General features: G+C 37.9%; 1 protein-coding gene across 1 annotated transcript in view; it reads left to right on the top strand.

Moving 5' to 3' along the window:
* si:ch211-113g11.6 (uncharacterized protein LOC559008 homolog) overlaps window positions 1-8,727 on the top strand; it is a 43,773-nt gene extending 35,046 nt beyond the window's left edge. The window contains exons 11-14 of the mRNA XM_040030618.1: window positions 1,149-1,264; window positions 2,928-3,100; window positions 3,540-3,595; window positions 4,961-8,727. Coding sequence (XP_039886552.1) covers window positions 1,149-1,264; window positions 2,928-3,100; window positions 3,540-3,595; window positions 4,961-5,307 — 692 coding nt within the window. The 3' untranslated portion in view covers window positions 5,308-8,727. The remainder of the gene's footprint in view (window positions 1-1,148; window positions 1,265-2,927; window positions 3,101-3,539; window positions 3,596-4,960) is intronic.
* The last annotated feature ends 4,652 nt before the right edge of the window (window positions 8,728-13,379 follow it).

Below are 13,379 nucleotides of genomic sequence, written 5' to 3'. Positions count from 1 at the left end.
CAAAAGAAGAGAGAGCAGCTAACAGTTAGTAGCAAGGATACAGTTAATGACATACAAAAAACACATTCAGTGCATTTTCACTCGAGCTCTGTGTTATTGTACGCAGCAGTAATGAGAAAAACAGATGTTTAGTAGAAGTAAGTTGTTTTCCAGCAAATTCGGTGGCTCATAGTAATAGAACAATAATAAATCGAGGCTTGCAGAAGCATTTTCACACTAAAAGCTCAAATTTGAAAGTTGCTTAAAAGTATGACTTCTTGTCTCATTCTTGAACTCATTAAACTTGCAGTAATTATTATTATATATTGGAGGATTAATCTTCCGACAGCCACTGGCTGTTTTTAATCCATGTTCTTTTTGATGTTGGAATACTATCTGGCATGAGGATTGCTGAGTGGTAGTTTCATAGAGGATGAGATATGCATGATGAGATATGTAAGAATAAAGTTGAAATAATGCAAGTCTTCAAACAAAATGTTGACATGGGGCCCTTTTAAGACCTTATTAATGCCAAATGGCATTGTGTTCTACTGATGCATGTTGATGTAATGTGTTTAATTAATAAGGACAGATCATTTGGAACCTGATTTGTGCAAACCCGGGGCAATAAATTGAGATTTACCATGAGTCTGTGTTATGGCCAAAATGTTTCAGCTCAGTTTGCAAGAAATATACTTTTAATGCGAAACTGCATCCTTTGCTTTTGAACATTTAGTATCCAGAGGGGATACTAAATGTTCTCGGTTACTAAAAGCTGTGACATTTTTATCAAGAACAAAACAAAGTGCCTAAGTTATGAAACCGATCCAAAATTCATTCAGAATCCAAACCTCTGGGTTGATTTCCCCTGCTGCCCATAGAACTCAGACATTTAAGGTTACATCACCATTGGTAACATGACTTCCTGTATTACGTTATTTTTCCAGGTAATCATTTTGCACAGTTCGACTAAAGAAAAGCTATTTTTGAGCTGAAATTCTTATCTGCCATTTTGTATTTGGACCACCTATCTGTCATAAAACCTCAACAGAAGCATAACAGGGGCTGGAACTCAGTTTTAACAAAGAAATTGAAAAAGAAAATACCACAAAGAATGTGTGGCTTTTTCATATGTAATCGTTTCCTCTTTTCTCCTTTGTCTTATACAGAACAAGGCAAAATTCTCAAAGTTCTTCATACCAGTGAGGATGTCTTCATCATATCTCAATACTCTCTGTTTCACAATGAAGGCCCTGTTCTAAACATGGTTATTGATACCCAAAAGGTATGAGTAATTATGTTGATTTGTGTGGTAGAATGTGATTTTAGCTACATTTGTCATTATAAATATGCATTAGGGCTTGGGCTATGCTAGGAACGGCCACAGCCTGTGAAACATTCAAAGAAAATTAATTGTACTAGAGCTAGTTATCCTTGCCACAGCACACAAGCTACTTCATTAGGTACACCTCTCTAGTAGTAATTTAGAAATTACATGATTTACAGTCCCCAGTATGTTAAGATGGATCTAGTTTCTCTTTGAAATTGCATTTAAGGGTTTTTGTTTGTTTGTTTGTTTTTTTCAGAGAATCATGGTAAATGTGAATACTTTACACATTATGAGTAGTGGGCGGGGCATCCTGTTTGCCTTCAGAACTAGCTTGATCAACAAGTAACTGAAAATATTCTTCAAAAAATTCTGTCCATATTGACATGATCACACAGCTGCTGCAGATTTGTCAGCTGCAAAGGTCCTGTACTGAATTGAGATCTGGTGACTTTGGAGTCCATTTGAATACAGTGAACTCATGGTCATGTTCAATAAACCACTTTTTTAACTTTTTAAAATTGTGCATTATCCTTCTGGATATGGCCATCGGACGATGGGTACGCTATGATCATACAGGGATGAACATAGTCAGCAACAATAAACATGTAGCCTGTGGCATTCAAACAATGCAGTTAGTACTAAGGTACTCAACGTGTGCAAAGGAAATATCCAACACACCATTAAACCCCAACCAGCAGGGACCATTTTTACAAGCCAGGGTGGAAACATGCTTTCATAAAGTTTATGCCAAATTATGAGCCTACTTTTTAAATGTTGCAGAAGGAATTGAGACTCGTCAGACTAGGTAATTTTTTTCCAATCTTCTATTGACCAATTCTGGCGAGTCCATGTGAAATGTACCCTCAGTTTTCTATTCTAAGCTGGCAGGAGTGGCACCATTGTGATTGGCTAATTAGATATTTGAATTAAGAATCTGTTGAATAGATGTATCTACTGAAGTGGTCAATGAGTGTATTACACTGAGAGATTTGGGATATTATATTATTATATAAGCTTTGTGCAGCTCACAATCCTTTTTTTTATTATGTATGTAATGTATGTAACGTAGCTTGAACAATATATATAATACAATACATGTTGAACAAATTAATCATCCTTTTCTCCAAGATGATTAAAGACGCACTGGAATACATTTATATATATGTGCCACCTCATCAGCTATGCAGTGCAGAAAACTTCTAGAGATAGCAAGGACATCTTCCCACCATCAGCATTTTTATTTCCATGGGGGATTTTTTTGGGTGGATATTATGCAACAAGAGCTATAATAATAACAATGAGGAATAGTTCATTTAAAATTGTTCCCTGAATAAGTTTCCCACATGTCAATTGCCTTTTTTTTCATTTTCTAAGCATAATTAATCTACAAATACATTCTCTATTTGCTTTCTTATTGTAATTTGATATAATTGAGGCTTAAATTGTTAATATTAAATAGTCATTTGTCCTTAGTTTGTCCCATGAAATTATGTTAATTTGGGTATTAGTTTCATTGTCAATCAAGATGACTACTTGCAGTGGTTTAAGTATAAAGATAGCTCTGTCTGCTATTTATGGCTTTAATATTGATGCTACTATATTGCATCATCCTCCAAAGGGACACCTGTATGTTGCTACAGCGATGGAGGTCCAGCGACTGCCTCTGGCTGACTGCAGTCGCTATGGTGACACCTGCAGAGAGTGCATCCTTTCCCGGGATCCATACTGTGGCTGGGACAAGTCCAGGAGGAAGTGCGTCGCCATCCCACCCACGTACAATTCCTCAACTGGGTATGATTAGATGTGATGTTACTGCTATTGTTGGTTTTTATTTGAGCAGACAACAGGCTTTCATTAGCAATCTTAACAACACAGCATCAATTCCAGCAGAAAAATCACATTTCATATATTTTGATTGACAGTAAAAATGGCTGCAAATACAAAGTAGCTTCAGTTTCGGGGGGGGGGGGGCATGACATGCTACTGCTACTTCCACTGTTTGACATGATTAATAAGTTTTCACTTGGTTTAATACATGTTGTTTATTTTCAGTTAGATTCAAAAAATTACAAGTTAATTGTATAGAGTTTTAAGCCTTTAACTCCTTTGTCCTTCCTCTGCCACATTTTGGAGTCATTTGTCTGCATGTTTTAATTTTTAACAATGCAGTGGCTCATAAACCATTTGTGGCACTAATAAGAAATTTGTCCTCTGTCTTATTTTCCAACAGGGGAATCATTCAGAATTTGGACGATTCAAACTCCTCAGTTTGCGAGGAAGCTGCTGGTGAGCCTTTATCAACTTTCTCCCACTTTCTCTCCATCTTAATTAAACCAAAATAGGAACCTTTCTGAGCAGCTACAGTAAAAAAGATGATTATCATATAATTGAGCAGATTCCAAAAACCCAAAGGGAGAGATTTTTTTTAGCATATTATAGCTTGCCCTGTTTCAGAGTTCAAATCCAGTTATGACCTCATAAAATGATTGCAGTTTGTAGTCTCTCAAGAGAAAGCGATCTACTCAAGTGATCTGACCTTAGCATTGCATTTATTCCAAGTTGTGCCACTGGTGTCAAATGACCTTCCTATAAACACAGTAAGAGGTTGATCTATTTTCTTGAAAAACAGTATACAAAGATTATGAGAAGCAAACGCCTTTAAACTCATATCAGGATTAATCCAAGAAACAGCAGTAACGCAAACCAGTGCCAAATCTCATAGCACGCTACTGCCTGCCAGGCTTTCTCGCCTCAAAGGGCATGCTGTTTACAGTGATAATATTCAAAATGCAGATCTAGTTTCTGGTCTTAAGACAAAGCAGCCTTGCTTCCTTCATCTTTATGAGTAGGTTGAAAAATTCAGATGAGGGGGTTTGTTATCATTTTCAGTGACTTCTTGGACAGTTGGTTACATTATAATTGTTTTAACTGTGAATTGTGTAGTGGAAAACAGTAAGAAATATTGAATATGGAATTATACAAGTCAACAAGAAAAAATTAGAAAATAGTGAATATTGAAATCTGATAACCACCAGAGGCTGGATGACGTTATGTGAGTAATGTGAGTTCTATATTTGGTATTTTCCAGTACTTATTGGTCTTGAATATGATGTGTATTTCAAGATCTTTTGGTTTTTACTTCTGTTGAACCAGTCGCATTTTATTCTGCTTACTGTAACTGAACTCTTGCAAAGTTATTATTAGATGAACTCACCAGAGGCCTCAGCCCAAAAATGATCTGTGGGTCCATTTTGAATACTTGAAGAGACAGGAAATAATATAGAATTAGCCTTGGGCTCCTAAATTATAATAATATTGTGCTGTGTAAATGTTCCCAATCAAATTTGCACTTGATTTTAAATAATTATAAACAAACAGGAGGCATAATGAATATGCAGACTTCAGATTTTTGGGTGCCTGAACATTTGACAATTGTCAGATTTTTTTTACTGTTGTTGCTTTTTTATTCTGCCTCAGCAACAATTTATAAAACAATGCTAAAGGTTCAGAGCTGGAAATATGAAAGATGAAAAAGCGTTACGTGGGTTCGGTTACCAGGTGTCCACGGAGAGATCTTCACTCAGCATTTACAGCTGTAATGTTAAATTGTGAATTTCAGGTATAAAATTCCTTATCTCTCTTCCTTGACAGCTCTGAAGCTGCGTCGAACTTCCCCTAGAGAAGTATTCGTGCAGTCTAACACATCAGTCTTTCTCCCTTGCCCTGTGCACTCCTTCCATGCCACTTATCGCTGGGAAAAGGACAACTGCATTAAGAACTACCCCTGCATTTTTTCTGGAGACTTCTGTGTCCTGGGGCCAGTTGTTGACACACCCCTAAAGGAAGGTGTCTTTCGCTGCATGGCTACCGAAGACGGATTCAAGGTGGAGGTCATTTCCTTCAGGCTGGTAAACGATGGGAGGCTTCTGGCTGCCTCCCTTGCCTTCACCTTGGGGCCATCACTCCTGCTCGCCATGGCTACCCTGTGGCTTCATTAACTGCAGCTAAAACTAATGCTAACTCCTCATCCTTACTGGCTCCCAATGACAGGAAAGACAAGGAGCCATTGCTCAGAGATGAGGTTCGCAGAGCATTAAAGTGCACAGTTGCGTTGTACAGCGGCAATTTGCCTTTTTCTATTTCGGTTTTTAGAGAGGGTCCAGAAAATATCAGTGAATACGGGGTTTATTCTATATTTTTTAGAATAAAACAAAATAGCCGCAGCTTTAGCTGTCTTAATCAGATCAAAAATAGAAGACGGATACAATGCCATTTAAAATAAAGTGATTAGGAGTTAGTGTCCATGAACTCACATGTTTTGCAAGTTTAAACGTAATTCAACCATAAAGTGCTTTGCGAACCTTTCCTCTCTGACAAATAAAGATAAACATATCTTATAAGTTTGGCAAAAAACACCAATACCAGGCCACTTCTTTCTACCATTTATCTAATTATTTTGAAATTGATTGATTGTGCTTATTTGTGAATGTGTAAACCTTTAATACTGCTCTTGCATCTAATCATTCATCTTGTTATACTTGTAATGAGCTATACATTGGTATAGCTCATTAGTACTTAGAAAAATGTCTGGTATTGAGATTTCAAAAGCCTTAACACTTCTGGGACATAAACTCCTAAGCACAATTTTGCAGTTGAGGCAGAATACTGCAGACTCAGTTGGACTTGGCGCTATAATTAGTGCAGCTGAGTCTAACAGCATTGCTGGGAGGAAGTGTCAGCTTTTTGACAGGAAGTAGGCGGGTGAGCACGAGCTCACCCTCGAACATCACTGTGTCTCTGCACCTCCTCTTCTGACAAAGCAGTTCTTGCATCTTTTAAGAAGATTTTATCAGACATTATTACGCCTTGTTCACAGCTTTGTCCATTTTTTGGTTTGTTTTCTTTTGATGCCCTAAACATCAGAATGTGAGAAGTATCACAACATTGTTTCTAGCATACAAGGGTTACTTTGTGAGAACTGCAAAGCAAACTGCAATTTACAAGCTTTTAACCGAAAAATCTTAAATCTTAAATATAAGTATTCAGTAAAGACATTAATCTCTGCAAAGCTGCATAAATAACTAAAAGCTGTGTGAAAGTTATGTTAACAATCATCATTGAGCTGGTTTTGGGTATGCTGTCTGGAGGTCATTAGTCTCCTGTGTCCATTAGGTTTTTGGAAACAGAGCTATTTCTTCTAAAATCAAGCTAATGTGCTGCACATTAAATACAACATCTTCCAGCCTGGCAATGTGTAAAGATGTGAACAAGGTGTTACAGTATTGCAACTTTAAGAATGACATACTTACATTATCATAGGGGCAGATGAAGCTAAAAGGAAAGCATAACAGAGTTGCATTCAGTTGTTTTTCAGCAGAAATAAAGGCTTGTACTTAGATGTGAGATATATGTTCTATATTTTATTGTTCTGCAAATGCTGATTTCTACCATTGCTGCCTACATATGTGATAATTTGTCTTGATGGTTTGGGTTTTTATACCATAGTTAGAATGTGAAATGTGACCATTGATTGCTTTACTTCTTTCCAAGGGACATCAGAGCAAACAGACAAGACAACTGTTATTTTTCCACACTTGTATGCTGTGAAACAAAATACTTATTGGACATATTCCAAAAATATTCTTTACTAATGTACAGCAGCAACCACTACCAGGGGTGAGAACAATGGGCTTAGAACAAAACGTCTCACTTGAAATGCACCTAGTGCATCGTCTTTTAATTTTTTCTGATAACATTGGGGTGAAATTATAAGGAAAACAAATTAAAGCCAAATGCAAAATGAATGATTTGTCAATGTAGCTGCAGTTGAGCGGTACTGAAGTGCCCAAAACTATGCCCAACCTTATGAATACTGATCAGCTGACTAAAGAAGTAGACTTGTGTGATAATGAATTATGCAGTGGATTAGCATGTCCTCCAGAGCTTTGAGAATTATCATTCACTAATGGTACATAAATCTAGCCATGCCGAGCTTTCCACAGTGGCAGAAATGTCATTAATAGCTAATTAGACAATAGAGCTGGCTTGTCATGTCCTGTATTAAAGAACTCATTTTATATCATGAGGGATAGAGCCAGCAGACATGTTCCCAAATGTGAAAATTGTGAGACAGACTTACATTTCTCACTTTTCTTGGTTGTGTGTTGCTGCTCAGGGATCTGCTTATTTTATGCCTTGCACTGATGCAGCCTATTGACTGTGCTAAAAAGGAAAAAAAACAATTGAAAAAAAAACAAAGCTGTGTTGAGCCTCATCCGCCTGGCACTTACCGCTTCCTCTTATGCTTATTTGTGAAGTCCCGTGCTCCATACCATGCATAATGTTTCCTGTCAGACAAACCCTGAGCACATGTACAACATCGGTCTTCCTCTCAGCCAAACAACATACACAGATATACTGCAGGTCTAACATGCATATTAGTTGTGTCTCTGTGTTAACACCAGGTTTGGAATATAACACCAGCCACCAGCCTGGTAAACTGTTAGTAGAGGCTGTTAACAACTTTTATCTTGCCAGAGAATTTTGGCATCAAACTAACTCGGCATAAAAAGATGTGTTAAAATAATTTCCTCGATAACCTTATCTATATTTCGACTAATAAGTACTGTATGGGTTGATGTAATTTCATCCAGATAGTTGTTTTGCAGGACACTTTAAGAAGAATTGCCTATTCTGTCCAGTTCTAACAAGCCAAATGATCCTGATATCTTAAGCTTCATCACTGCGCCCCTTGTCCATACAATCTACTTACTGAAAGCAACAGATAAAGAAAAGCTTTAGTCATTTGTTCTGATGCTTAAGAATCAGTTTATATTCTCAAATTTACCTTACCTTATGGATAATTGCTTTCCTTTACAAGTAGCATAGACTGACGTAGCATTACATTGCTACTAGAGCATGGCATATGGTTCATGTCACTGTGAGAGCGAAGAAGTGTTTAATTTTAAGATGAATGTGAAGATCTAAGGTGGCAGATATCATTTTCAGAGGAAGTTGTGGATGAAAAGTGTCAAATTAAACTTCTGAAAAATCGTTATGAGAATGAAAATTGTTTAATCTTCTTAGTGAAGACTGGTTTATGTGTAACTGCTAGCTCTTTTACTGTTAAAATCTACTTTGTTAAATGTAGTCTTCTTTTATTCGTATTGTTGTAGTCAGGTGCAAACCTTGTATACAAGCTTTTGATCCTGCAGTGATATTTTTCCTCATAGTTTGCTAGGTAAATTGTAACAACAGTTTCTAAACGAGCATAATAACTCAAAAATAAATACAGTACTGCAGTAGATGCATTCACAATAGTTACTTACCTAACCAATGACTTCTTCTGATAGACTGGTGACTACAATTGTGACTACATAGGAATTCAGTATATTTAATCATTGCATCTGAGAATAGGATAAAAAGAAAAAAGTCAAGAGATTGTTGACCACACTTTTATGTTCAAGTCTGAGAGGTTGTTAAGTCTCTCATTCTCAGCCTTTAGTTTTTCTAGAGTATACTAGACTGCTCACAACTTTGCTTTTGTATGGATTTGGGACACAGGGTTCACTTACCTAGCAGGAGTGATTACCTTGTTACGCTGTGTTAAATATGGTTAGTGATCTGTTGTTCAATGGAGCTGATTCCCCCTCTTCAGGCTTCCTTTATTCAAATATCCACAATGAAGGTAGTACAGCATTTAAACCCAAATAGCATCTTGAGACGACATCTGCAGTTTATTTTAGGTCTTGCTTTAATATGGACACTCATACAAATGCTGAAATTAGGTTATTTCAAACTCATAACTGTCATTGGAGCCAGTTTGATCAAGGCTAATATCCTTCAAATCAAGCACTTGATTTGCGTCAGGAAACCATTTTTGGTTAGATCATGCTGTTTGCTGTAAATGAGCGAGGCAGGTCGCTGTTTTGTCTGCTCTGGGGTTTTGAGTACACTGTACTGTACATGATGTGTGCCCATGATTCTGTGTCTTAATATATCTAATTTTAAAAGTAACATGCCAAACTCTATTATATAAAAAAGAGATTTATATTGGTGCCATGCCAGTCTACATAACGTCATCTCATAACATGTATTTTTAAATAAATGATATCTATAGTACAATAGATATTCATGTAACAAATCCATATTTGACATGTGTTTCCCTGAACATGTGTGGTGAACATTAATAAAATATAAGTATAAATAAATGATGTATTGTTTTTATTCGAAAGCAACAAGTATAAATATAAATAATTGATGTAGGAAGCATAATAATTATTTTTACATATATTTTATACATTTCTTTTACAAAGGTCTTAATTGTTTTATGCTACCATTACTATTTATTTGATAGATTTTTGCATTTTGTTCAAGTTCATTCAAAATCTACTTGTTGTTTACACCACATTTTACAGTTCACAAGAGGTTGCCACTCATTTGGATTTGCCTGTCAAGACAAGCAGGTTTTGTCATCTGTTGCCCAATATTTGGCATATTGACAAGAGTATTACAAAGGCTTTACAGCCCTAAAGGATTCATAAAACCAGTCTATAGTATTTATTTCCTTCTTTGTTTTTTGTTTCCATGCCGTTTAACTTTATTAGGTTGCTTCCATGTACCTTCAAAGCATTCAGCTAAAATCCTTAAATCAACAAAACAATAATCTGCAGGTCAAACCTGACTTCAGCAGTAATCAGCAATGAAACAGGTCATTTCTCCCATAAAAACCTCAAGTGCTTCATTGTTTGTGTGGGCTGGTATTTAGGTGAGTCAGGAAGTAAAGTATTTGACGGAAAAGAGCACAGAGGCTTTGTTTTGATTTCTCATAACTTCATTTCCTCATCACAGTGGGCCATTATGTAAACAAACAATGAACAGTGAGGCGATGTTGCGCTGCATTAACACCTTGGCATGTGCATGATAGGCACACATAAATAATGACGTTTCATTGTTAATTTTCAAGACCTCTGAGTCTGATTTATGAAAAATAAATGTACATGTAATTATATATAACTTTTACATTACTATACAGCTTTCAACTCCATATTTGAACTACTACAAATATTAGAGGGGAAAGGGGATGAAAAAATAAATGTCTAGTGCTGAAAGATGAAAACAAAATGTTCACCGAAGGTTTCTCACTGAAGGCCACCGATGAATTGTCTCCAACGCTGCATTCTCTAATAAACTGCAATCATTAAGGAACAGTAAGTCTAACTAAAGCATGTACATAAAGGCAAAAATTAAGGTTTTTATAAGCAGTAAACTCCCTCCCATGGCCAAAACTAACTATAAAACAAAAATTAGGTCAGTAGAGAAGCTGAGCTTTCCATTACAAACAAATCCAGATTACTTTTGGAATGTGCACCATCACAGACTTCAAACCATTAAACTCACAAAAGGCTCAGGAAAACCGTGACTAAGCACAGACTCAGTGAGCTGAACAGGCAGACAGTACTACAGTTGGTAGTGTATGATGAGAGCAAAAGCGGGGCTGAATCAGTCTCACTGAAACCTCTGGAAAATGTCTGCAATGTCTGAGTCATACCATAAAACAGAAGGTATTACAATGAAAGCAAATGAGTCAGCATACAGCAGTGACCTTGTAAAAGGAGAGGAAGCACAGTAAATGAACAAAGCTAGTAAAAAAGCATAATAAATGGCATCTACTGGAAATACCTTTAAAGTAGCTTTAATACCAAACACAATACTGTCAAACCAGCTGTGCCACATTAAGTCACACCTGCAGCAGAATGGCTCAAGAAGGACTCATCATCAATCAGCTGATCAATCAGCTCATTATTGTAATCCAGAGAGAAATAATGTTGGATGGACTGCAATAAAATTGTGTACAGACATTTATCTTCCACGGAGGAATTATGGTGTTGACTTTGATTATCTAACTTTCCACAGCGGCATTTCCTTTGCGAATCTCAGCAATTACTGGATGGATTGCCATCAAATTTAGTAGGAATTCCCTGGTGAATTCTTTGTAATAATGTCTATGCCTATGCTGGAGTAAAGCTTTGCAGAACCCCCTTTGACCTGAAGTTATTTTTCTTGCTTAGCTATGTGAAATAATAAAAGATAATGGGCCTAAGTGTGCAGTAAAATGAGCATATGTCTCCTCAACCGAAGACCCTTTAAGGCAGCCTTAAGGGCACACCTTTGATTTTAGCAATAATTTGGCCCATGCTTCGGTCTTCTTTTTAAAATGAATATAAACCACTTGAGATCTTCCACAGCTAAAAGGGGACTTTTTTTTCCCCACAGGTCAATTAGTTTTTAGACTTTCCACTTGAGAACAAAGAGACACTATCATCAAGAATCTTGAATATGAATTGGTGTCTTATTCCAGAAACTCGCTATGCAAATCTTTCTCCATCGACAACCTATTTTCATAAAAAGCTCTAATTTCATAAAACAAGGAAAACCAATAGTCATTAATAGCCACAAATAGCCATTAAATAAAACATAAGTCCGCCATGGTCTGCAGTCCTTCTGAGGTCCACCTTTTTCTCCCTTTTCCTTCTCTATTCTTCTTTCCACTGATTTTTAGTAAGCAGGTTCTTACCACCTTCCTAGATCCCTGGAAGGTGTGGCTGCATACCAGTCTCAGCAAGGTTTCTAACAGGTGCACCTGCTACCCAGCTCACTAGTTTGCAGTGTATTTAAGGGTTTGTCATAGCATCCATTTTTCACCACTGCTGCCATATTTGTGGGTAAAAATCTTCCATGCTTAGTGATTGAGTTAGCACTTGTTTTATTATTACTCATTGTGTTAGTCAGTCGGTCTCTGCCCAGCTATCTCTTACCATCTCTGGATCGTTTACCACTGGAAAAGAAAATAACTCTCCCTGGAATTACAACCCCACTCTTCCTCCTCTCAGGTGACATTGCCAGCCTGCTCACTTGCTCAATCCTCACTGTTCCTTCTTCACTCCCTGGATTCCTCCTTTAACTGACAGCGTGCTCAGTGAATACCTCAGGCAGCAGAAAGCCAAGAAAGTGGAGGAAGGCAAGGAACCATCATGGAAGACAGGCCCCTGCACGGTACCAGGCAGATCAGCGGGAGGTGGCTGCTATCCAGAAATCCTACCAGTGGCTGGACAAAGCTGGACTGAAAGACAGCACAGAGGCACTAATCATGGCAGCACAAGAACAAGCTCTGAGTACAAGATCCATAGAGGCTGGGGTCTATCACACCAGGCAAGATCCCAGGTGCAGGCTGTGTAAAGATGCCCCAGAGACAATCCAGCACATAACAGCAGGGTGCAAGATGCTAGCAGGCAGGGCATACGTGGAACGCCATAACCAGGTGGCCGGCATAGTGTACAGGAACATCTGTGCCTAGTATAACCTGGAAGTCCCGAGGTCAAAATGGGAGATGCCCCCAAGGGTGGTGGAGAATGACCGAGCTAAGATCCTGTGGGACTTCCAGATACAGACGGACAAAATGGTGGTGGCTAACCAACCGGACATAGTGGTGGTAGACAAACAGAAGAAGACGGCCGTAGTGATCGATGTAGCGGTTCCGAATGACAGCAATATCAGGAAGAAGGAACACGAGAAGCTCGAGAAATACCAAGGACTCAGAGAAGAGCTCGAGAGGATGTGGAGGGTGAAGGTAACGGTGGTCCCCGTGGTAATCGGAGCACTAGGTGCGGTGACTCCCAAGCTAGGCGAGTGGCTCCAGCAGATCCCGGGAATAACATCGGAGATCTCTGTCCAGAAGAGCGCAGTCCTGGGAACAGCTAAGATACTGCGCAGGACCCTCAAGCTCCCAGGCCTCTGGTAGAGGACCCGAGCTTGAAGGATTGACCGCCCACAGGGGCGAGTAGGGAATTTATATATATATATATATATATATATATATATATATATGTGTGTGTGTGTGTGTGTGTGTGTGTGTGTATTCATTCTTAGGAATTTTAAGCAACTTTTTTCACTGTCATTATGGGGTATTGTGTGTAGAATTTTGAGGTGAAAAAAAATCATTCATTCCATTCTGGAACAAGGCTTTAACATGATGTGGAATAAGTGATGTGCTGTGAATACTTTCTGGACA

The sequence above is a fragment of the Simochromis diagramma genome, unplaced genomic scaffold, assembly GCF_900408965.1.
Source record: "Simochromis diagramma unplaced genomic scaffold, fSimDia1.1 OVJJ01000361.1, whole genome shotgun sequence".
NCBI lineage: Eukaryota > Metazoa > Chordata > Actinopteri > Cichliformes > Cichlidae > Simochromis > Simochromis diagramma.
Note: the sequence above shows the minus strand (reverse complement) of the source record. Positions and strands in the feature narration are given on the sequence as shown.